The sequence below is a fragment of the Onychostruthus taczanowskii genome, unplaced genomic scaffold (genome assembly GCF_017590055.1).
Source record: "Onychostruthus taczanowskii isolate IOZ18803 unplaced genomic scaffold, ASM1759005v1 scaffold13, whole genome shotgun sequence".
In the NCBI taxonomy this organism is placed as follows: domain Eukaryota; kingdom Metazoa; phylum Chordata; class Aves; order Passeriformes; family Passeridae; genus Onychostruthus; species Onychostruthus taczanowskii.
In genome coordinates, this window is record NW_024498462.1 from 3,938,138 (window position 1) to 3,964,164 (window position 26,027).

The following is a 26,027-nucleotide window of genomic DNA, read 5'->3' on the forward strand; positions in this document are numbered from 1 at the left end:
CATTTGCAGTGGTGTCACACCAGCCTGAGGCATCTGGGAAGCCTCAATGCACTGACTTCAGATGGCAGGCCCTGGGCTCCTGGAGGTTTTGCAAGGAACAGAGGTGGGGGCTCCCTCCCCATATTGAGTTTCCAGATGGAAAAGGCTGCTGTGACCAGGCAGCTCAAAGGACAGAGAAATGAGGGTCTCAGCCACTTTATCTGTGCCAGTTACACAGTCATGGGTAGCAGCCACTGAGCACAGGGGGAGCAAAGGGCACAGAAAGAGGGACAAAACTAGTCAAGTGCAAAGACTGGAAAGAGTGAGACCTGGGAGGAGTACTATGCTGCTTCATTCCACCCTTTTGGAAAGCTCTTTCCTGCTTCAAACCCCTGAGAGGCACGAAGGGCAGAGAGGAGGTTACACATAAACGATACTCATGTTTTCACACACTCACCCTCTCAGTGTTCTAGAAGAATTTGGATGAAATGTATTCTTCTCCCCGAGTCATCTCGTTTACCATGAGCAAATCAGCACTAGCTGACCAAGAAGAAACTTTTTGATCAAAATGAAGTTGCTAATATGGACCTAGCTGAATCCATCAGATAGAACCTCAGAACTGTAGAATATGTTGGAAAAGACCTCTGGATACCAGGGTTGGAACCTGTTCTAGTGGCTGGTATCCATAATCCTGTAACACCAGGGAGTTGTGATTCAAAGGTGTGTGCACCTGTGTCTGACAGCTCTTCTGACCTGCATCCATGGCTGCCAACCCAGGCCATGGTGCCCAACCCTGCTCCTTTTGGCTCTGTCCCTGAGTTGGGCGAGGCAGGTGCTGCTCACAAACCTCCAGCAGCTGCAAAGACGGTGCCACCAAACAGAGCAGAAGGTGCCTTACACACAGTGCTGAAGCTGATGTGTGGTCTGCTTGAAAACTGTGCAGGGAAAAGTCACTGTGATCACAGACTATTACATCAATTAGCAGTTTTCAGTATTATCAACTTTAACTATTGATATTACCTCCAATTTCCTCAGTCAGGGCGAGACTCTCACAGAACTCAAGGGCTTGCCTGGGGGAATTGCTAAGCAGCAAGAACAAGGTTTGCAGGCTTGTGCCCACGTGGCAGCCCAAAGGGCACCCATAGAGAACATATGGGCATCACTCCTCTTTGCTATAAGACCATTTTTTCCTTTGAGATAACTCTTGTAACCAAAGGTACATGCAACTGTTGGTAGGCTCAGGCCAGTGATGGTTTGCAGGCATGATGCACACCTAGGATTATGGCAATCAGCTTTAAACTGCATCCAGAGAGGGATGGATAAGTGAGATTCTTCAAGTTTCAGTGAGAAAAATAAAATTACCCTGTCAGCTCAAGGACAGACACAAGCAAAGAGAGGTTTCAAAGATCCCTGAAGTGCAAATCACACTCAAAAAAAGCTTGGATGGTTTCTCTTGAAAGACAAAGGTTATCCTTTGCCTGCTTCCTGAAAACTTGGGATAAAATTGGAGATATTTACCTGGTAAGGGGAGTGGAGAGGGGAAAAAAAAGGGGATGAACACTTACAGGTCTTCATTAACCCATCATTAAGTCGCTGCACATCTGGGCATGAATGAATGGTCCAAGAGGAAGCAGGAACACCAGGAAGGTGTATGGACCACTGACTTGGCAGCACTTAGCAAGGCAAAGCTGGCACTTGACTGCATGTCCTGGGTGTCAAACAAAGAAACACTGGCTCCTTCCTTTAATGGCAGATGTCACAGGGCTCTCTCTGGCTCTTGGCTCACTAGATTTGGTCAGGACTGGACTAAGAAATACAAATATTTACATGCTCAGTGTGAGGAATAGTCAGTAGCCACACCAAGGATTACATACTGGAAATAACTGCTGTATGGACAATAGAGAACAGTGACATTTCCTACAACTAGAGGACAGGAGACAGGTACTTCCCTTCTCATGGTGACTGGAGTGTGCTTTATTTGTGGTGGCAGGACATAGGGAAGAACTGACTCAAAGACCTGCCAAAGTGCAGTCACAGGCCTCAAAGAAACTCAGCACAAATCCTTGTTCTTTTGTGTGTAGTGAGTGGCCAACCATTAACCGAAGATGAAGAATAAATATATTTACAAAAGCACTGGACACAAGAAATGGGAATGTAACCCTGGCCCAAGTTTGGGATCCAACCCTGAGAGCACTGTAAGATCCACCCCCGTGCAGGTTCCCAGGAGTGCATGCAGGAGCTGTGTGGAATTTTACATAGGTATGGTTATCTTTTTTTATTTTTTTTTCTTAAATAAGTAAACTTTTCTGTGCTCCTCAAACTTCCCTGACTTTACTGCTACCATGCTTTTGTCCCAAAACACATTGAAACTACAGTGAGCTATTGGCTCATTTTTGCATGTCTTCACTGCAGGGATGGGAATCATAGTCAAGTTCTTGGTTAGGGTATTTCACTGTTTAATTTAAAAATGACGGCAATTAACCAATCTTTTAAAACCTTGGAATAAAAGTGTCTGAAACTTTTAGTTTTCATATTGCAACAGAAACACACTATTTCTAATACTTCAAAAATACATATAACTAATTGCTTGATCTGAGGATAGCAGTCAGAAAACCCAAGGTGGCTCTTTCCTTTCTGCAAGGCCAATGCTATTGTCAATCCTAATACACTCTGCGAGCCTGTAAATAATGTACAAGACCTGACCCCCCAGGACTGGATTTTTGTGGGTTTGTGTTGTTGGGTTTTTAAAAAACGCTTGTGTCTTTTCTACATTTAATATCCAGGCTGGGAGGATGCAAACACAGCATCCTTTCAGTATCAATGTGTGTGAATCAGCACCAGAGACTGTCCCAGCACGGAGCCACAGGGATACTGGAGGTACATTCCTTGCATGTCATAAAGTCTCAGCTGGGCAGGTACAGTCCATGCTGAAAACAGCCACAGGCAGAGATTATTTCTGCTGAATCTTGTCTGCCTCCCAGGAACTGGCTTTAAAAGAAAAATCTCCAGATTTGCAAAGAAAAAGAAATATAGTATTTAATAAAATTAAAAGTAAGGCCTCTTAGGACAGCGGCTGTCTTTAAAAAGTCAGTGCCAACAATATTCCGTATGCTGAGGCATACACTGATTAGAAAAACAAAAGCTATCATTTGATTTCCTTATTTTTCATACCTGCTGTCTTCTGGAAAGTCGTGGTGCTGGAGTTTTTTTTGAAGTAGAGATGCTGAAATACTTATAGGTAAAGGAAATAAATAGGAAATTCTCCCCTTCCCCAATTAAATAGTTTGTCAACAGAAGTATTTAGACTGTATGTCCAGCAAACATGTACCATTACAAAGTGCTTTCCTTTTAAAGGATGGTTGTCTGTTCTTTTGTGGATAGGAAAAAATAAAATACATACTGGAAACAGAAACTGTCACTCATTTCTTCACTTCTTACAGGAATACAAACATATTTCATCCTGCTGAATGCTTTACACATTGAGAGCAGCCCATCTCCAGCCCAAATTACTCTTTCCCAAGGAAGCTTCTCCTACAGACACAGATCTTGAGCTGACAGACAAAAATGGGACCTCACAAGAGAAACAAAGTCTTCTAAACAGAACAGAATCATTCATGTTGGAAAAGACTTCTGAGCTCATGGAGTCCAACCATCAACCCACCACTGCCAAGCCCACCACTAAACCTGTCCCCAAGTACCCTATCTACAAATCTTTTTAAATCCCTCCAGAGATGGTGACTCAGCCACTGCCCTGCATAGCTCTAATGCCTGACCATCTTTTTGGTGAAGAGATTTTTCCTATATCAAATCTAAACCTTCCCTGGAGCAACTTGCAGCCATTTCCTCTCGTCCCATTGCTTGTTATTTGGGAAAAGAAACTGATTCCCCCATTGCTCCAACCTCTTTTCAGGTAGCTGTATACTGCTGGCTCATGTTCAGCTGCTCTCAATGAGCACTCCCAGGTCTTTTCGCACCAGGCATTTTCCAGCCACTCTTTCCCAAGCCTGGAGCTGCAGGGGGTTGTAGTGACCCAAGTGCAGGATCTGACACTTTGCCTTGTTGAACCTCATCCAACTGGCCTTGGACCAGCAATCCAGCCTGTCCAGATCCCTCTGCAGAGCCTTCTTCTCCAGCAGATCAACACTCCAACCCAGCCTGGAGTTACCCGAGGGTGCCCTTGATCCCCTTGTCCAGATCACTGATACAGACATTGAACACAACTGGCTCCAGCACCCAGCCCTGGTGACAGCCCCAGCAGGATGTAACTCCATTTCCCACACCTCTCTGGGCCCAGCCATCCATCCAGTTTTTTTTTCCCCAGAGAACAGTGTACCCATCCAAGCCATGAGCAGCCAGTGTCTCCAGGAGAAAGCTTTGGGAAACACTGACACAGGGTTTACTAAATTCCAGGGAGACACATCCACAGCTGTTCCTCTCATGCCCTAGGCAGGTCATGCTGCTGTAAAAGGAGATCAGGCAGGTCAGGCAGCACCTGCCTATCACAAACCCACACTAGATGGGCCTGATCCCGTGGTTGTTCTGTATGTGCCACGGGATGGCACTCCAGATGATCTGCTCCGTGACTTTTCCCAGCACTGAGGTCAGGGTGACAGACCTGTAGTCCCCAAGATCCTCCTTCCAGGTCTTCCAGGAGATCAATGTACATTTGCTGTAGTCCAATCACCTGGCATGTCCCCCTTAGCCAGGACTGCTGGTAAAAGATGGAAAGGGGCTCAGTGAGCTTGGATACTCCTGCCCCTATTCACCTCCTGCTGTAGCTCTGGCCCAAAGTGGAGGAGTTCCTCTAGCTGGGCATGTCCCACAGCTGCACTCATGCTGCTGCCACCAGGACTGGCCTAAGAGCAGGGCACAACCTGCAGCTGCCACCTGGCTGGCAGCCCGATCCCACCAGAGCTCTGTCTGGGTCGCTGCATGGATTGCGGTGGGTGCAGGACTTAGAGAAGCCATGGCTTTCTGTTGGGTGGACACCATTGCTCCCTGGTCAAGCTGGCAGGGCTTCAGCACCTTCCTGCACACCCTTCTGCACCATCTGCTGTGCTATGGTCTGTTAGCCTGTCCTGGCCATTCTCATTCCCCAAGGGCTTCTTTTAGGGAGGAAACTTGGCTGCCATTGCTCCAGCTCCAGTCAACCACTGTTGCTCCAGCTGTGGGCTCCTGGCAGCTTCCTCAGCTCCTCCCGATGTTCCGTCAGTCCAGGAAACCAGAGCTGCTTGCCTCGGTGTGTTATTTGGCCATCTGAAAAACTGGACCTGTTGTGCTCCCCAGGAAATGAAGAAAAGTCAATTTCTACTTAGGTGTGGTAACTCAAGGAGGGCTGTCCCTGCCAAGGACACTGCGGTGGCCAGCGTGAGCAAGGGGAGCAGCAGTAAGGACACTTGCCACACGAAGACTGCAACTAAACAGGATGCCAAAGCTAGACATGCTCCTGGCCTGATTCAAGGACAGCCCAAGCATCCTTCATTCCTGCTGGCCAGACATGAAGACAGTGAGCACCTTAAAGGCTACTTAACCCTTTGCAGAACCAGGCCAACGTGAAGATCTATAGCAGAAAGCTGTTTTACTGTGGGGGTTTTTTGCTCACTGAGTGCATGTTGCTTCAGTTGCTGTTTTGAAGATCTTGCATGAGTTGTACTCCTAAAACACAGCAACAAATACGCCATGCAAATGCTTTTACTGAGTGAAGCCACACTGTGTCTTTCAGAAACAAATAAATAAAACACAGATTGTATACTGAAAGTATTCTGCTCCCTTCCAAATCTGCTGACTAGTCAAGCACAATCCTCAGGCACATCCCCAATTCCATCTCTTGCAGCAACTCAAGAGCTTCATTGCGCAGTGCTTGCCATACACAGGACAGCAGAAAGCAGGCTGGCCTGGTGCCTCCAAGTAATTCTGAAATTAATTCCACTTTGCATTTCACACTTTTGATCTTGCTCAGTGTACAACTCCAGGTTTTAAGGCGCTTTCTTCCCGAGCTGGCTGCTGCACTGGCTCCTGCAGATCTAACTGTGCAGGTTGTTCCCTGTGTCAGCCTCGGCTCCCAGGGCAGAACTCCTGTGCCTAAAGGATGCTCACCTGTGCAGGAGCCTGCAGAGCAGCCTGGTCCCCTCCCTCTCTGCTGAGAATTCTGCAGACACTAGGAACCTTTCCCAGGAGCTACGAGACAGCTGGGAGAAGAACAGGCATCCTCAGAAGCGACACCACCGCTCTGCTCTGTTTGCTCTTCTCTACTCCTGCAGAGACTCAGGATGGCCAATCCCACCAGGCTGTGCATTTCTCAGCATGGTCACGATTTCCCTGGAGAACAGCCCCCACCCAGTTTGCCTCTGAGATGGGAGGATTAACCCTGTCCCAGGAAGAGGCACCCACGGCCAGGCTGCTGCCACTTGTCGCTACCAGCGCCTCCTTCCAGCCTGGCTCTGCCGATGCTCAGGCTGCTCTGGGCTCTGCCAGGGCTCTGCTGGGGCTCAGCCCCAGGCACAGCTGGGTCCACTCTCCCCTCACATTGCTCTGACAGCTTTGCATCAGACAAACCTGTTCTGAGCACACCGAGTGATCTTTCTGCTGTTTCAGCTGAGTAAGACTCTCACCCGGGCAAAGAGATTGCAGTCAGGGGTACAAATCCAATCGGCAAGAACCAAACCACTACACAGTCCCAGCTGAATGCCTTATCTCCACAGCATGTTTTGTCTGTCCCACTCTTCATTCCTTTTTGGTTGGAAATGCAATTGCACTTTCTTCCTCATGTAGAAGTACCACAACTGGGCAGAAACTGGCAAGTGGGCCGTATTCAAAAGGCAGTCTGAAGTTGATGAATGAAGAATTGCCCTTCTCCAATTCCAAACCATACCAAAAACCCCATAAACACGACTTTACATCGTTAAGAAAGAACTGACAATTTAAAAGTGAATGTACAGCTTATTCACAGGGTGAGAAGGAAGGGAATCTTCCAACTGAATTTGCTTTACCTTGGAAATGATTGAGGCAGCAAAGCATTTTCTGTCATTACCTCTCTGTCCTTAGCCCCGATTCATCTTAAAAATAAATAAAGGAGCCAGAAAGCAGGAAGAAGACAAATGATGATTTTTTACTCCTTGAGGAACTGGGGTGGTCCTACCACCATGACTGTGACCGTTGGTTTGTTCATCCATCCATCTGTCCCGCAGCATGAGAGCTGAGGTTGTACAGAGTTTGTGTTCTCAGTCCTGCTCTGAGCTGGCAGGGCACAAAGCCGACCTGCAGTGCTAGCGGCTGCTGTTCTTAATCGCTTCCTTCGCTGCAATGATCAGAGGAGTCAGGCTCGAGAGCGGCTTGGCTAATTTTAAAAATGGATGCTGCCCAAAGGAAAAGAAACAAGAAAGGTACCATTACTTTCCAAACTCAGTTCCTCACAGGCTCAACCAGGATTCCACTCGTTACCAGAAATGCTCAGAAATAAGACTGAGGGGACCATCTGCACTTCCACCTTCATGTCCAGGACATTGCTATCACAGGCAAACACGGCCCACACACCTATCAATCCATTTTTCCAGGTGTCTTCAGCTTGCTGGGATTTTTGCCCGGCCAGTGCTCTGGCAATGCTGCTTGCTGCCCCAGAGCTTTGCTCCTTTCAGGAAACTCAGAAGACTCACTTAGGTTCCCCCTTTCTAAAAACACAAACTGTGTTAATTGCCAAAAAAGATATGTGTAAGTCATTCCTTAGGAAACTCCAGTATCTCTGAGAAATTATTAACCCACTAGGATTTAGGCTCATGTGTTTTCTCAAGACCTGTACTGAGGTAGAGGTTTTCAGCAGCAAGTCAGGAGCAGGGAGACAAGTGGCAGAGTGCTGATGGACTCAGCTCTGGCTTGCAGGAAGAGCACTATCTTTCCATCCCCTGGCCCTCCTGTGCTGGCTGGCACCTTCCTTCCCAGCAGGGATAGTCAAGTGGTGTGTTCTGCAGCTATCTCTCTGCCACAAAACCTGGCAGCAAACCCCAAGCAGCTTGTCTGAGCCAGGAAGCAAACAGGGCTGGGAAAAGTCCTGTTCAGCTTTACCCGTTTTGGGTGGCAGAAACCTCTAAAAATGGGCCTTAGTGGCAGAAACCTCTAAGAGAGGAGCAGGAGGGACAAGCTGGGGCCCCCTCTGAGGCTCACAGTGTTCTTCCCACAGCCTCCTCCTTTCCACAGCCAAATCTCTGACAGCTTAGCTGGGACTGCTTTTACTGGGTTCCTCCCCCACCAATACCATTTCAGGCCTCTATACCTAGTATCATTCTACTTCACTTCCTTTGTCAAGAATTAAAACTGAATTTACTCCCAAAAGTACAAAACAGGGCCACAGAAATGACGAGGAGATGGAACATATTTCCTCTGAGGAAAGGCTGAGAGAGCTAGGCTTGTTCAGCCTGGAGAAGGGCAGGTCCTGGGGAAACCTCACCTTGCAACTCTCCAATACTTCAAGGAGGCTTGTAAGAAAGTTGAGGACACATTTTTTAGCAGGGCCTGTTGCAACAGATCAAGAGGGACTGGTTTTTGACCCAAAGATGATCAATTTAGATTCAATCTAATTAAGAAATTGTTTACAAGGAGAGTAGTGAAACACTGGTACAGGCTACCCAGAGATGTTGTAGGTGGAAGTCCATCTCTGGAAACACTCAGGTCTGAAAAGGTCAGGTCAGATAGGGCTCTGAGAGACATGACCTAGTTTAAGAGATCCCAGCTCAGTCAGACTAGATGACCTTTAAAGGTCTCTTCCAACCAAAACCATTACAGGGTTCTGCTTAGTTTTCATCTGAAAGCACCAAGACTGGAGGTTAATACGTGGGGGAGCCAGCTGATGCCTTTATTTGACGAGAAAACTGATCCCTTGGACATCTGTTTCCCCTGCAGCTGCTCCCCACGTTACCTGCAGAAGTTCCTTGGCAGACCCTCGCCTGTCCACATCCATCTCCAGGCAGCAGTTAAGGAAGTCTCGGAACACGGCCGAGAGTCGCTCTGGGTTCTGCAGCTCCGGTGTCCCGTTTGTAGCTATCAGATACAGTGCCTGGAGACAAAGGAGACAGAAGACTGTTTCATTCATACCCAGAAATACTCAAACAGACCCTATTTTTAAGCTCAAATCTCCACTGGAAGTTTCCTCCCTGGCAGAGGGCTGGAGATGACTTTCATAAATCAAGAACAACAAAAACCCCAAAAAAACTCTGATGCAGTCACAGCTATTCCAGCATCAAAATGATCTTGCCTTGACAGCTGATTACATTGGCTGACTTGGTTAGCAGGAACTACATCAGCACATTTTACTTTCCCAAGTACTGACACGGCTTTACAGGCCATTTTAAAGAGTCAGTGTGGTCTAAATACATTATTTCAAAGGATTATTACACAAAATGCATCTGTGCAGTGCTCCCTGGTCTCTAAAGTATGGCTTCCATAAAACAAAATTAATCAAGTTTTTTGCTCTGTTTTTGATAAAAAATGATTACTGGATAAAAAAGAAAAAGAAATCCACCAGCTTATACCTTGTATAAAAAACCAGAAACATTTGCAGTCTCATGTTCAACAGACATGTCAAGTTGCATGTACAAACAGATTATGATGAAAAGGCATAATTGGGCAGACAGGACCCACCTTCAACTATCTTCAGCAGTCTCTAAATTCCAAATCAGCTTCACTTATGTAGTAAAACTTTTAATAGTCTCATCAGAAAATGGAGTAATTCCATCCCTATGGTAACCCTCCACTAAGTTTAATACTCAAGTAAATGCATTAATGACATCCCCATCCCAGAAACTGCCAGGGAGGAAACAGGAGGTTTTGGCAGCTGGACTACTGAAGGCTTAGTGACATGGAGAAAGTGGCTTGGGCTAGGAAAGAAAAATGTTCACTACATATTACTAGAAACCCAACAAATAGTGTGCGCTATCAGCTAAAAAGTTTTGCTGTAAAAAGCAGTCTTGCTTTATAAGCTCTTCTGTTTAGAGACAGCTGAGACCTCTTACACAGATCTCAAGTATATCTGACTGAACTTGGTCAGAAACAGGAAATCTAGTTATCTTTCTAACAGCTCACCTGAGGTTTCTTGAGGAGTCCTAATCAATATTTCAGATTAAGGAAGCAGGGAATTTTCAGCATCCAGATCAATAATGCTAATTCTTTTCACCTGCTTTTACTGCCTTATACAAGGCAACTGTATATTTATTTATATATATTTTTCTATAGAAATATTATAGATATATATGTATTTATTTATACTGTATGTATTTTATTTTTTGCAAGTGAAATATGGGTTCACAAGAAACAGAAGCAAAACTGTGATGTGCAAAGGTCTCTGCTGGTACAACAGGGCTGCAGTGACAGAGGCCTAATGCCACCTTGCCACTACAGTGCACTCTGCTTATTCAGCACCCCTCTGAATCCAACCCTGTTTATTTCTTATCCACCCTAACAAGGTGACACAGTGCACAACACTCCACATGTGTGCCTGGAACCAAAAATCCCAGGCCACCTATCAAATCAAAGCAAGTCTTCCAAGAAAACTCAGGAACCTTTTCCAAAAAGTGTGAAAGACTTGTATAACTGAGTGAATTTTGTATAATTGGTGTATTCTTTTCTTAAGCAGCTGGGAAGTACGTCCTGACCCTTCTGTAATTTCTTCTGTCAGTCTGCAATACACAGTCTGGATGCCACAAATCAGAGAAAGCACAACCTTACAGCATGGAAAAGCTGAAGATCATGCTCTATTTTAATTCTAGCCTTAACAAAACATATGTATGTATGTATAAATATAGGTAAAAATTAATTTTCTCATTAGTTCCCACAGGAATTAACTATGCAGCACTTTGTTTCAGCTGTCAGTCATGAGGTTTCATCCTGGTATACATTCCTCCATGACTACATACTCATTTGGTGTAAGAACTGGCCATTTCATTTGAAGGTATTAGAATAAAACTGAAAACTTCAAAATACACTAGTTTGCTACAAGTATCTGTGCTAAAATATACTTTTAGAAATGTGTTTGATAATAAATAATTGCATTATTAGAACCAGTGATCTTTCCTGGAAGGTTCAGGTGATCAATTAGCACTGGTCTGACAATGAAGAGAGTTTTGTGCCTGCAGGTATAGCTCCAATGCTTATCATAAAAATTCCCCAACTGGAGAAGCATGGCACTTAAAAATTTTTGTCATTTGGAGATACAGCTCAAAGAGAGCTCAAAAAGGGCATGAGAAATTTCAAGCATTGCTGAAGGCTGAAGTGGCAAGTTTCTGCACAGGTACATGTCACTTGGCCTCTGAGGTTCTTACAGTGATGCAATCACAGCTACAGCAGATGCTGATGTGCTGTAGGACCATTTTTAGAAGTGGGCCTTTGTAGAACTCGTTCAAGCTGATGTGAATGGGATTTTATCTCATGGAAGACAAAATATGGCACAAATTAGAAAGACAACAGTATCTGATATTTCACCCTACCCTGAGAGGATTTTCGTTAAGGTAAGGAGGTTCTCCTTCCACCATTTCTATTGCCATGATCCCAAGTGACCAGATGTCCACCTTGGGGCCATATGCTTTTCTTGTTACAACTTCTGGTGCCATCCAGTAAGGAGTCCCCACCATTGTGCTCCGTTTACTCTGCTCAGGGGTGATCTGAGCACAGAAGCCAAAATCAGCTGAGGAGAAAAACAAATACTGTTAAAGCCAGCTTGAATTACAAAACCAAGCAAAAGAACCCCCACTTTAAGTCTGAGAATGCACTGTGGAATCTAGCTGGAAAAGCAGCCATGCTGTGTTTCCTCAGGGCTGTAGACAAGCTAATATGGAACTGGCCACTTAAAGAAACCCTCATGTTTCATCCACTAGCTTTTACTTAATCACTTGAAGCTTTAGACTGTAACTCCCTCCATTTTGCAAGGGCCATACACAAAGCAAAGCCACTCCTGACACCCTGTTTCTCTCTGGACCTCTCTGCACCTTGCAGCCGTGCCCTCACAGCAGGGTGGTCCAGGTGCTCCCACCAGCACCACTTTTAGAGAACTGGCTGTCACTCACAAGGAATCCCCACCCCACATCCAGGAATGCTGCATGTGACCAAGAATACCTACTCAATTTGACAGATCCGTCCATCCCAAGAAGAATATTGTCGCTTTTGATGTCTCTGTGGATCACTTGGTTGGAATGAAGGAAATCCAGGGCTTGCAAGCACTGATAAGAGAAAAAAGAAATGTAAGGGTAAAAATTCATGACATGATTTCATCACATGAGAAAGGAAATGGTTTTATGAGATTTCCTTTCTAGGGGAATAGTGAGGAATGGCAAACACAGTGCAGCCAAGAGAAGAGCTTGCTGCTCCAACACTGTTAGAGTCATGTCTTTCTAGGGGAAGGCACATACTAGCTTTTGAAAGGGAAACATCAATTGCTGCTACAGGCTGTCCCCTGCAAACACAGACAGAATGACTCCTGCTGCAGTGGATCTGTTCTTTCTTCTCCATATAATGACAACACCACAGAAACAGAAGCATCACCATGTCCATGCAAACAGAAGCACAAGTGGGATCCCTCACCTCCCGACAGACAGCAGCAATCTGTCCTTCATCCATACACGTCTCGGTGACAACATCAGTTAAAGAGCCTCCAGCCAAGTACTCCATCACCACCCACAGCTCATCACCAACAAGGTAGCTGAAAGGAGAAAACAATGCTGTGGAGATGAATGTGCATAGCCAAACTAATGAATAATCATAACCTGTAACTGATTCTTGTCTCCAGGTCCCCTGCAAATGAAGACTAAAAAGAATAAAATGAAAAGGACATTCCTTCTAGGCTACACAGCTCTTGGAATATGCATGGTCAAAAAAGGAGATATCTTAGGTGACAGGCAAGTGAAGAATGCACTTCAATAAGATAAGCAAGCAAAGATAAATCTGGAACCAGGACACATGCCACCAGTTGGCTCATCATCTTAACTCATGAATTCCACCATTAACCCCAGGAATGAGGCAACAAAACTTTCAAAGTTATCCATGGGAGGAGGGTGTGCACCACTGAGGACTGAAGTTGGTCAAATGTTTGGAAAACCTTGCAAAACATACATTCAGAAACAGCAAAGGCCATTAAAAAGCTGTCAAATTAGGTGTCTCTGGAAACAAGAACTTAGTCTTCCTGGCATATGGAAATGGAAACACTTGGAACATGGAGCTGACAGACTGCTGTTTTACTAAGATATGGCTGGTCCAGGTTTTTGAAAAGTGACTTCAAACTATGTATGCCAGAAAAGACTAATGCAGAGCCAATACAATCTCCTCCCATCTACTGGAGAGAAGAAAGAATACAGAGCTAGCTCCATGTTCTGCAGTGATCAAAGGGTTTTTTTAACCTTTGGCCTGCAGTGTGTAAATGAACATACATGTGATAATACCAGAACAACTTACCTGTCTAAATAGTTAACAATATTGGGATTCTTATTTTCCCTCATGACCAGGATTTCATTGATAATTAGTTCCTTTTTGGGCTGCTGTTGGAGATTCATTTGCTTTATGGCCACCTAAAATGACATTAAAAACCATTAACTTGAGTAGTCTGTTGCACAAGATCAGAATGAACATGCAGTGGACAGTTACATGATTTTTGATTGTATCACCTGCTATTCTTGATTACATAACAAAGGAAACATAGACATACATTACAGATGTTGTTCCATAAGAAAAATAACAATCCTAGCATTTCCCAATTTATGAAATTTTGATTTGCTCCTCTAAAGAACACTTTTTAACACAGTTTACATTTACAGTTATTGTCAGGGTCTAAAAAGGAATAATCCATGCACTGGTATTTTATGGATATTCCCAGGGCTATAAGGAAGGCTTAGGACTTTCAGACCCCTTGGAGACCCCAATTTCAGTGTGGTTACCAAATGCAGCACGGCAGGTGTGAGGAACTACCAGTAAGATTCAGATCTGAATCTGTTCTCAGAGCCAGAGATGAGAATTCAGGAATCTGAAGCTGGATCCCCAAAGAGCAGTGGGATTCTCTGAGACATGACCTCGTCTGTTTTTCACTAATATGATCACTCTAATGGGCTGTCACTGAGACCAGACCAAAACACAACTGACTTCTTACCAGCTGCAGTAGGACTGAAACACAAAACTGAGTCCAATACATGATTTATCCTTAATTATGTCTTGCATTATACTTTATGACCAAATACATGATGGAAGAAATGGCAAATCATGCAACTCTCTGAACCTGGGATTGAGATAAATTGGGTCTGAATGATGGCAGTTGCTTTCAGCTCGAGGATGCCTTAACAGATTTAGTAATTAAGACTGAGACTGTGTCCTCAGACAGATACGACTGCCCTCCTTTTTTCTGGCAATTCTATGGACAAAGTGTTTCCGAAATCAAGCAATGTAACAGAGCTATTTATTCCTGACAGCAACAGGAGAATCTGTGACCACCTCCAGCATTCTCCCAAGGCCTCTAATCATGACAGATCTTTTACAAGTTGCATTGCTAACCACAGTCTGTGGGCACATGCACAGGCAGATTTAATGGTATAAAGGTACAGAGTTAAATTGTGTATCTAGACCAAAATTCTTTGAAAAGCACAACTTGATATCCAGTGGGGAACAGAGACAGAACAATTTCTAAACCAATACACTTATACTGGCAATAAAAAGTATCTACTTTATGTCGGCACAAAAGCCTGTTGGGATTTCTTAGCATATTTCTCTCCATTAAAAAAAAAAAAAAACATTCAGGGATAATGTAACATGGTACCAGGGTGGGATCAACAGTACTGTGGAGAGCACCAACCTGTTCTGAAGACAGAGCAAGTAAAAAAATTAGTCTCCTAAAATTGGGACTTAAAAACGATGGGTGAAGCATGCAGCCAAGCTGGTACTCCAGAGAGTTCCAAGGCTCTTATTGATTCTAGGAATCCTTTTCAGGCATTTATGAAAACCCCAGATCCAGTGCTGCTGGAAAGCATATGGCCACAGCAAGTGCTCAGTTACTGAGACACAGAACCACACTGCCCTTAAAGACCTTTCACTGAAAAGCTGAAGACAGCAGATGATGGATTTTGCCAGTTGACATTTGTCCATGCTTCAGGAGAACAGCCTTTGCAGGAAAGCTCTACTGGGCACCCAAAGCTCCAGCCACAGCTCACAGCAGAGGGGAAAGCACTGAACAGCTGCAGAATCTGCTGGGATTTTTGACACTTACCTCTTGTCCTGTGGCAATGTCAATCGCTGTATAAACAGTTCCTGAAGCCCTAGAAAGAAAAACAGCAGGAGAAACTGAGAAACACTTTAGTCCCTGGAAGTGAAAGCCAGCCCAGACAGGAGAGCTCTGCTGACTGAAGTGTTTATAAGGGTTCACCCACTCCTCAGCCAACAGCATGGCAGCCCACCAGCCCTCTGCCATGCAGAGAAAACTGAGGTCCAACATGAGGAAGAAGGGCTGGTACAGATGTCCAGTGTACACGTCACATTATTTTAATTCAAAACCTAAGAGAGGGAAGGGTGTCTGCAAAAACTGGAAAATAGTATGTTCAATTCTTAACCATTTTGCTGTGGTGAATTTAGTTTTTCCCCCTTGTGCTTTGTGTGTCTGTGTGTTTTTTCCATGAAATGTAACACAAAATCCAGTTGGGCCTTCTCACACCTTTAAATTGAATCCATCTGCCAAACTCAGGCAATGTCACACAGTCTCTCTGAGAACTCTGAACATATGACAGCCATTTGAGGAAAAGATCTAAATACAGCTTTCTCCAGCATGCAAGTAAACAATTTTCCAGCCATCTTGCAAGGTCACAGCTAGAGCAGGTTAAGGCATCTATTATTTCACACACAAATTGAGGACTCAGAACAGAGGATACTTAGAGAGCTTCTTTGTGTGTCAAGAACTATAGGCAGCTGCTTCTGCTGAGAGCACCTGACATGTGAAGGACTTTTCACGGTGTCCATGTACAGCTTCTGTGACACACATAGGTTGTGTTGTAGAGCCACCAGCAACAAACAGTGTGCTCACCTGCAGACTAGACAGGGTGGGGTTTGGTTTGCCATCTGCCTCAAAGATGTTCTTCCCCACAATGACATGAAGGGCTGAAAAGGACCCAGTCAGAGGCAGTTCCTTTGGGTTTCAAAGCAACTAGGGGCTTGAAAACCCTTCCTTCTGAGCTAAACCACAGCTTTACACTGCCATCACTTAAGCCCATGTCTGAGTGACAGTGAGGAGCAGTGAGGCAGGGAGGGAATTCTCACAAGCAGGAATGTGCATCCTGCAAGTGTCCCAGTGACTGAAAGAGCCAAAATGAGTTTGCTCCTTCTCACATGATCTCCTGGCTTGTTTGTTTACCTGCAGGCTGAAATATTTCAGAAGCAGTTTAATTCAACAGAAAGACCTTATGCCTGCACTGAGCAATATTCTCATTGGGCATGCTATGCATTCTTTTAATGTAAAGACAAATGCATTTTCCTATGACTAACTGACAAGATTAATCTAATTTGTTTTCATAAGAAGTCAACAACATTTATTCAGAATTGCTAACACTGTGATGATTCTCCTGAGTAAAGTCATATCAGGCTTTATTTCAAAACAGCTCCTGGAAGTAGAATGCTTTTGGGAATACTCCAGGCCACCTCCTTGTGAGGAGTTTAGATAAAGGTAATTTAAGTAAAGCAGTGAATTAATTGCAAAGGCTTTGCGATTCTCCATTACAAACTTTTACTTCTAAGTAACTCATTTCTGACCAGTAACTTTTAATCTGTTCTGCAGCCCCTGGTCTTTACTGCAGGTAGGCAAGTGCCAGGACTCACCATTAGATCTGTGTCACTGTGATGCAGAGCAGTACTAACCAGGCTGCTCATGGCTCCACACTAATTTGTCTTGCTACAAGAGCTAACACTGCTTGAGCAAACACAACCTCTTTATCAAGTGCTAGTTAAAACTAAGTTTCCTCTGGTGTCAGCAACATTTTCAGTCCTCAGCAGGAAACAGAGGACAAACAGGTACTCAGTACTGACCTGTTCTGCAGCACAGGCCTGCTGACTGCTATTCATTGCAAAGTGGCTGTAAAACCATCACAGTCTTTATTAACTTCCCAGCTGTATGAAGCCATGAGATGCAAGGTGCTGGCCAGTTGCTTTTCCTCACATAAGCAACTGCTCTCTACGTGCAGTTCTCTGAGCAGCCACACCTCTCCCTGCCTTGCTCTCATTAGCAGCTACTAAAAACCTGCTCACTTCCAACACTTGCCTTTGGCACAGCTGTACCCAACTCACTGCAGAGGTGGCAGCTCAGGAACTGCATCTGCATTAACTGAGCTCATCAGCACCCGTTGAAGCAGTGCCACAGCTCAGCACTGCTGCAGACACCCAAACCCCAGCCACGCAGCACTCTGGGTCCTCCTGATCATCCTGTTTGATTACCTTTCTGATGATTTTTCTCTTTAGGATCTTTTCCTATCACAGTAAGTTGGCCTGCAGCATTAGAGGCATGAACTAGTTATGGCAGCACACTCCTCTCCAAGGAGGCTATGCAATCTTCAGGCTGTACTAAAAGCTGGAGGAAATCCATTTAGATACCCTTTTAGGCCACATACCGGCCACCTGTCTGTCCACCAGTTGTCAAGGCACCTTTGTACAAGCTCACTCCTCGGACTATGGATATAAGAGACTGTGAGGGTGATGGTCACATTCTCACAGTGACAGCAATAATCTGTTTCACACACATGTTTATTCTGCTCTCACTTGCTCAGCTGACACCGCTTTTCTAAGAGACAGGCACAGCTTGAAGTTTCCACTGACATTTTACAAATGACAGTAAGAACCAAAGCTTCGGATAGGAAGCAAGTTAGAATTTGGGAAGGGGTTTTTATACAATGAATGGAGCATAAACACCTTCCTACAAGGGCCCTACCAAATCAGAGAGATCTAAGATAAAACCTGCCAGAGAAAGAGCATGCGTTTCTGCAGTACATTAACTATTCCAGGTTAGCAACAGGTTACTCTGAGCTCAGACCTCACAAACAGAAAGGCAGAAAAATATCTCCTGATGCCAGTAAACAGCTTCTGCCCTACACTGACAGCAGTGTCCTGGTGTCACACAGATGGTGCCAGTCCTCCTGGAACAGCAACACTGCCAAGGAAACGCCAATGGTGAAGGCAGTCCATATTTAAAATGCAAGTCAGATACCTAATTTTGAGGTAAGTTCTTTTGTTCTTGCCCTCCTCACATAGGAAATATTTCAAATTGATCCAATTTACAGTTAGCAAAGCTGGGTTTCAAAAGAGAATGGCTTGGGTGATTATTTTCAATAAATGCCTAGAACCCACAGGATCCACAAGGAATCTGCCATGAGGCAGATGATATATTTTCCTCTGAAGTGCATTAGCACTGTGTCTGTTACTGAATTTTTGGTTTTTACAGCCCCTGCTAGAAAAAAGAGATTATTATTTCATCTCTGGTTTCAATTTCTAAACTATGTGGTTATAAGCCTGACCACTGACTATTGTTTAAAGCAAGTATTTGAAATAAACATTACTGAGAGCCATCAGCTAGAGCTATCAGGTGGTAAGTTACTGTTTTAGGTAATAATGTTTTTTCTCCTTTCTTCAGCATGGTCATATTATTTTGAGACATACAAAAATGATTTCTCCTAAGAAAATAAGCAAACAAGAACCACACACTTGAGGAAAAAGAGATCTTTCAGGCCCTTCTCCTTGCTGCAGATGAGATTCTGTCAGCATCAAGCTGTCTTTCAATTACTTTTGACCACAGTTATAAATTCCGATCAGTACTGAGACAGGAGGATCTAAACCTGATCATATCTGAACATGTTTGGAGCTTGCCTATCTTCATGCTTGATGCTCCCCCAGCAAAATACCTGGCCCATGGCTTTGCACAAGTAACTGGGATATGACTTACCCCTGGCCAATTTTTTCAAATCGAGTGTATTTCTTCTTAGGATCTCCCACACTCACAATGCTCCCTGAAAGAAACAAAATGCAAGATTCTCACTTCAAAACAGAGATTCCACCTTCCAGCAGATCCGACATGCAGCCCCAGTGTCTGGGGCTTTGAGCCATTTGTGGGCAGCTGGGTAGCAACAACAGACACAGCTCCACAGCACAGATGGCCTCCATAAACACTGGTTTGCTACAGTCCTTTAAGGTTACCCTGACAAGAAACTAAACACAAGGAGAAACATTCAGAACAGACAAAGATCAGAAATCAAGAGGCACCAATAGAAGCGTTTGTCTCCTATAAACATTAAGGAGAGCTGGAACAACAGTGCCTTCATTTTCTTGGGAATAAACACACTGTGATTCAACAAAAAGTTTACTACTTCTGAAGATTAAATGTACCTTGTGTTCACTTTTTTATGAACAGGTACCACTTTTGGAACAGGAAGAGTATTCCAAGTGCTTCCAGGAGAGGAGATCACCTCAACCTTTCAGCAGTTTGCCAAAAGAATGCCTTAATGTTTGCAGTGAACAGCATCTCATTTCACCATCAAGAATGATGGGGTTTCAGAACCAGGGCCCCCATCACTGGTTTCCAGGCTAAGTTCTGAAGACAGCCCTGCCCTGCACCATTTCAAGAACCACACTGCTGGTTTTCAATGTGACGCAGCCCTGTCACTCACACTGGACTCGCCCTCTCACCACCACACACACACTGTCCTCATGTTCTCCTAAAACAGCAGGATGGGTAACAAGGACAGCAGCGCTCCTGGGGCACTGGTGTGACACAGACAGCTGCCCAAAGGGATGCTGATCCTGAGCCCAGCTGATATGATGCAGAAGACAGACCAAACAAGGGGCTGCTGCCTCCCGGAAGCTCCATGCTGCAGCAGTGGGATGGTCAAGCTCCACAGTGTGATCATGAGGTTTATACCTTCTCATCTCCTATCCCTCCTTCTAGTCAGCTAGAAGGGAGTCCCAGAGTCCTCTAGTCATGCTCCTCTCTACTGAAGAGTAATTTTGTAGTGAAGACCTGCTCTAGAGAAGCAGAATGAGCTTTGTTTTATGCCACGTGTTTCAGCAAGATGAAACTATGAAAAGTTAACCAGGTTCTGAAGGTTCCTCAGCTTGGGCTCCCAACACTCCAGTCCACCTGACTCCTGCAGATTGGCACAGCAGGGCATGACCACTTCAGGGCACTTGAGACTGTGTGGGCATCCCAGCCAGTAGGCAGGCTCACCCTGCCATCAGCCCTGGCTGGCATTCCCAGAGCACCAGGCAAGGGGAGTGAGCATGTGGGGCAAAGGAAACCTCTTCTCCTGCAGCTCCCATTAACACTCTTGCCAAGGGCTGCAAAATTCCTTTAGCAGGGAGTGTACCAGATGGTGCTGATGCCCTGTCTTCTCGCTGTGCTGGCAGGCAGGATTCCTGGCTAGGCATCCAGTCAGATGCCCATTTGGATGCTAAAGACCTCTCTGTTCTACACAAATGGCTTGGACAGGGGGAAGAGGAGTTTGTGACTACTAAGAGGGAACGGTGCATCATCTAGTTTTGTTTTGGATGCACAGGTAAACAAATATGTGTTTGTATTTGTAATACAGGGATACAGCCAGATCAGTCAAAGGAAATACGCTGCAGATCACTGATATCTTTCCTTCTGAACTCATCTTCTTAAACTATTTCTGTGATGTACATTCCAAGGTAAGTCCTTAGAAGACATTTGCACTGAACCACCACCTTAGACTTCATTGTTTGCATTCTGTCAAGGAAACTACCAGACCAGAAAAACCAGTACTGTTTATTTAATTAAGTCTTACAATTTGTTTGAGTCTATCAGATTTTGGCTCTTTCATTAGACACAAAATATCCTAATTACTGCTTTTTTTCCTTCCCATCAGATTCCTAGCGTCTCCAAATGGGCAAGAAGGTGTCAAGCAGGGCAAGGTTTAACTTCAGCTGTCAGTGGCCTCAAGTCCTCAATGGGTGATGGGGCCAGACTGGGCCCCATGGGACTGTCTCACACCCTGTGGCTCACAACCCCATAAGTTCTGCAGCAGTAAATCAAATACTGCTCTAATTCTGCACTGGGCAGAATAACAGGAAAAACACTGTGCTGCCAGTACCTGGCTAGGTGCTATTTTCATTCAGCAAGTTAATGAAATGGTGTATCTACTAGAACAGCTATCAGAAGTTCACGGAAGTTCATTCACTTCAGAAAATACAGAGAAGGATTGAAGAAGAAAGATTTTTAAAAATTATTTTCCAAATTTGCCACTAATTTTGAAGTTCATATTTCCAGAGTTTTTCCTCAAGACTTGAGTAGCTGCTTTTCCAAGGCAGCTGTTTGTGGCTGGCTCCCTGTACTTAAGCCAATGTACATCAAACATTACAGCATTAAAATCAACAAAATGACAGGTACACAGCTCCTACTCAGACAAGCACTTCCTGCTCTGGACAAAAGATAAACCTATCAGCTATTTTGATGTCTTTAAGCACTTTCCTTTATCAAGTTCTAAATTAAGTGGATAAGAAAGCTGAATTGGGCCAGCTCTGTTTTACAGTTATCAGAGGAACATAGTCATGATTTCATTATAGACAGAATTTTATTTGATCTTATCTCAATATTACAGTCTTTACTCACTAATAAAACTCTAAAAGCTCTAAAAGAACTCAAGCCATTTCAAGCAGAAAATAATTTTGAAAGCAATTTTAGATAAAAGAGGGCAGGGGACATCTTCCTAAAAGTAGCATAGAAAGAGTTGTGAGGGAAGTAGGCAAGGTGGAGCAGTCATGCGAGTTAAAAAAGAACAAGCACCACACTGCTTAAATATAATTAGTTCAAGACTGTAATAAAAAAGCATCATGTCTGTTTTCAGATAGCTTCATGAAAGCACAAAAATATTTTCACTGCCCACATCACAATTTGCCCAAGGCAGACATTCAGACCTTGCTCACTTGGTAGCAAATTGTTAAGAAAGAAAAAGCATGAAAGCATGTAACATTTCAAAGATACAACTCTCCAAACTCCAGGGCTCAGTCCCAAGCTGGCATATACAGCAGCTTGAATAAATGATAGACATACTTGAGCTCATGGATGCAGATGTACCTGTAGATCTCGTGGGGGAAGCCTGCCTCAAACATTCAGCATCAGTTAAAGAAGCAGAATTGCTCTCTATAAGCTGACATACCTGCAGGTAACCACCTGCTCTTGAATTTATTTCACTGTGCCCTCAGCTAAAGCTATTGAATTTATCCCTTGGATACTCCCTAATGTCACTGAGATTCATGTCAACCTGGTAAGGATGCAGGAAACTACACACAAGCAGCTGAAATCTCACAGCTAAGGAAGGCTTCAGCCTGTGCATTCACAGCAGCCATCGGTGGCAGGGCAAGTATGACAAGAAGGCTGAGCAGTGGCAACCACTGCGAAAAAGCCACAGCCACACAGCACTCTGTTACAAGCAGTTGCCTCCATTAAAGACACATTATTGCCTTTGTGATCTGACAGAAGGAGGTGTAGATCAATCTGCTTTTTTTACTAACAATTAATGGTACACAGAATAACCTGGGCTCTGATCTGAACCCAACCATTTAATCTGAGAACACTGCACTGGCAACTATCACATGCAAGAAGCAAATTAAATTGGTTGCACTGCAGAATCAGGAAGGGCTCGTTGTGCTTCAGTAGAGTATGATGTGCACAGGGGTTGGAGCCAACAGTCAGGATTCTAATAGCATTAACTGGCTAGGAATTAGCCATGAGAAAGTGCCTTGTTGTCTGAGGAATATATAGCAGATGCTCCTTCCAAAAGAGAGCTCACTGACAAAGCTGTAAAATTCTTAAAAACTAACTGCAGAAGTAGGAGAAGCAATAACAGTTATGGAAAGGACAGCAAGAGAATACCTGGAAGATGTGTCTTAAGGAGAGCTCACTGAGGCTGAAGGAACCAGCTTAGTGCTGCAGTTGTCTACTGGTAAAAAAACCCTTACCAATAAAAAACGTCCCACACACAAAAACCCAAAAGATTTTGGAAAGTATTTTGACTCCAGTGAACCATGAGAAGTTATGAGTCTAGAGAGAATTTAGGAACCCAAACATTCTGTTTCATTTGGCCATTAATACACAGGAGTTCCCTACGTCATTCACTGGGTCACAGCCTTTTGCTCAACCAGAAACAATCTCTGCTCTTGCCTTAAGCACAGAAGGAAGCTCAGGCAAGCCCAACCCAGCCCCAGCTGCCCTCAGAGGCAGCAGGAACACCCCAAGTGTTCTCTTGCTGCCTTGAAGCACAACAGTTTCTGTAGGGAGTTGTAAATGACTCTGTGACACTCAACCGTGAGAAACATTTGGTACAGCTAATGCTGACACATGCAGGAAATACACTGCTCTAGCAGACTCCAAATACTCAATACATACTCAGTTTCTCTAGGATCTCCTCATCTGTCATCTTGGATTTTTTTCGCTGCCGGTCTGTGTTTCTGTACAGGGTGTTTGTGTTTGAGTTTTCAGGCTGGGGAGTGGTGGCTTCTTTAGCTGGTGCTGGTGCAGCGGCAGGTTCAATAACAGAGCGTGTGTAGATCTGTGACAAGAAATTATTTTGTGTCAGAAAGCTGGCTGGCAGAGATCCCCCTGAGATCATATTTCAAGTACAAACCCTTAGGAAGATCGTGTCAGCCACATCCAGGACTCTAAAACTGGTTTTGCTGTCCACTTCTCAAACTGAACAAGCAAAAATGAAAGGTTACAAGTTCATGGCCAGTTTCATGTTCAATTTTCATGGATTTGCTGATATAGTCCATGGAGAGGGGCCGGTACCTCCAGAGGACAGTGTGTCCTATGTATCTTGCCAGGATATAAACTGCATCTTTGGACTGCTATTGCTGCTGACAGGGGGCCTGCACAGCTGGACAAAGTGGCTCACTTTCACACCTGTAGCATTAAAGGACACGACGGTACCTCTTACCTGACAGAAGAAAGCCATGGCCCTCACCAGAATCCCAGGAAACTAACACGTGAATGTAAAAGTTCAAACCAAATTTTCCCAGTGTCAGTGGCTGGAGTGAAGCTCTGTGTCATGACAGGACTTCCACCAAAGCACCTTGAGCCCCTTCAGCACGGTCTGATCATAAACTTGCAGCTCTGCACTGCACCAAACACTGACCTAACCAAAGCTGGCACTTACTGATTTTGTGTGTTCAGGCCGTGGGGCAATAACAGGCGGAGGTTCATTGTCATCTTCCTCCTCTTCATCATCTTCATCCTCTTCTTCAGACACAGAGGGGGCCAGAGGAGGTTCTGATGCTGTTTTTGTGCTCTGTGGACAGACAGTACTGTGAGTGACAGTCGCTATCGTGGCACTTTGAAGCTTTGACAGCTACCTACACCCTCAGTCTGCCTAGACATCAGAGGCCAATCCAGACATGCACACTCTCCTAGGGGCCTAAGTTCTAAGTTAAACTCAGCACAACACTTAAAGGTATAGATGCATTGAATTCCACCACTCCCAGCTAGCTGGTCAGAGGCAGGGGGTTATATCAAATCATCCCAAATTTGCTGGTGAAACAAAAAAAAAAGAAAATGCACCTTCTGAAGTTTTTACCAATTGCTTTAAAGGTGGCTACACCAGGCTACTTGGAGAACTGATGCAAATCAAAGGCACCACTCAACATATTCACATCTGACTGTCACTCTCTTTAAAATGCCATCCCTTTGGTCCAGTAGAAATACCAGTAGGAGAAGCCCACAGCAAAGAGGGAGACCTGAATCAGTAATTTTGGAAAGCTGTCATGCTGACTGTCTCACTACTGCCTCTGTCTGCTAGACGAAAACACTACAGCATCTGCCAAGGTGGCCATATCCACTGGAAAAGCTACTGGGAAGGCTTCCTCTGCTCTAGTGAACACCACACTTCCTCTGAGAAGTGTGTTTTATTAAAGATAAGGAAAGTGACATTGACTGAAAATCTGAAGTGTGAATATTCAAAGATGATTTTAATTTCATTATACACAGTTGGCTGTGTAATCACAAACCTCACATGAAGCTGCTTAACACTTTAAAATAAAAGCCAAATTCCCATTCAGTCACTTGCTATTTAATTCACTAACAATAACCCTAATAAATTTGGTCAGTATTAATGTGTATGTCACTCCCACATCTCTGGGATTGCTATTGCAATCCAGCATTAATTAGAGTGGATGGTTATTTAAAACTTTCTTACAATGGTTCTAGTGAGTTACATATCAATCATAACCTTATTCATATTCAGTTATACATCCAGCTGTACTAAGGAGAAATCATGAAACTCGACAGAAATGGCATTCTAAATTTTTAAAACTAAATTAAAATGGACTCATTAGGTGCTGCTGCATATTGTTGTGAATGATACACACCATGGCTAAACCAGCCAGCAGCCTTCTGTCTGCTAAACCAGACTTTCACCTATTTAAAAAGAACTCAAATGGAAAATCATAAATCAGCAAGGCAAAGCTCATGGCTTGCTCCACAATTCTTAAACATTAAGAATATCAAAGGTTACTTTTCCACTCACCGAGGGATGGGCTTCTATGTATCCATGGGCGCTTTTATCTGCAATGAGCAAAGGATAATGAATGAGATGCTGTTGGAAAAAATCCCTGCCTGTTTTGGGGAACCCCCCAGAACAAGTCAACCCAAATACAGATCGTTTTTCTTCCACGCCATCCCTTCAGGAGCAACAGCAAGGAAGAGAACAGGACAAAATTCCAGACTGTGTCTATTTTTTGGCCTGTTTGCCAGTAAATAAAGTAAATAGAAATCTGGTGAAGAAAATGCAAATTGTTCTTTAACTGTCAATGCTTCTGTTCCACCCAGGAAGCAGCTTTTCTCCTTTTCATACTGTTTTTGGGGTTTTTTTTTTCCAATTAATTGCATGCATTCATTCTCATTAGCTTGCTGACAACATTTCCAGAGAAAAGCTTCCTCAAAACCCCCCTTAGCCAGGGCAGCTCTATTCTGACAAAGCATGAGTACAGTTCCTGGGTTCAGGAGCACACATGTAGTGTTATTAAGTCTGCATTTCATCACAAAGGGAATTGTTATTTTA

General features: G+C 44.2%; 1 protein-coding gene across 2 annotated transcripts in view; it reads right to left on the reverse strand.

Annotated features, from left to right (window-relative positions):
* Window positions 1-964: 964 nt before the first annotated feature.
* LOC121331709 (serine/threonine-protein kinase PAK 3) overlaps window positions 965-26,027 on the reverse strand; it is a 70,321-nt gene continuing 45,258 nt past the window's right edge. For both annotated transcript variants that reach the window (XM_041396387.1, XM_041396386.1), the window contains exons 5-15: window positions 25,494-25,531; window positions 24,129-24,260; window positions 23,363-23,525; window positions 18,908-18,971; window positions 15,203-15,251; window positions 13,408-13,520; window positions 12,541-12,658; window positions 12,080-12,179; window positions 11,451-11,647; window positions 8,888-9,025; window positions 965-7,334 (exon numbers count right to left, since the gene is read on the reverse strand). In XM_041396387.1, the coding sequence (XP_041252321.1) occupies window positions 7,245-7,334; window positions 8,888-9,025; window positions 11,451-11,647; window positions 12,080-12,179; window positions 12,541-12,658; window positions 13,408-13,520; window positions 15,203-15,251; window positions 18,908-18,971; window positions 23,363-23,525; window positions 24,129-24,260; window positions 25,494-25,531 (1,202 nt within the window). In that variant the 3' untranslated portion in view covers window positions 965-7,244. The remainder of the gene's footprint in view (window positions 7,335-8,887; window positions 9,026-11,450; window positions 11,648-12,079; window positions 12,180-12,540; window positions 12,659-13,407; window positions 13,521-15,202; window positions 15,252-18,907; window positions 18,972-23,362; window positions 23,526-24,128; window positions 24,261-25,493; window positions 25,532-26,027) is intronic.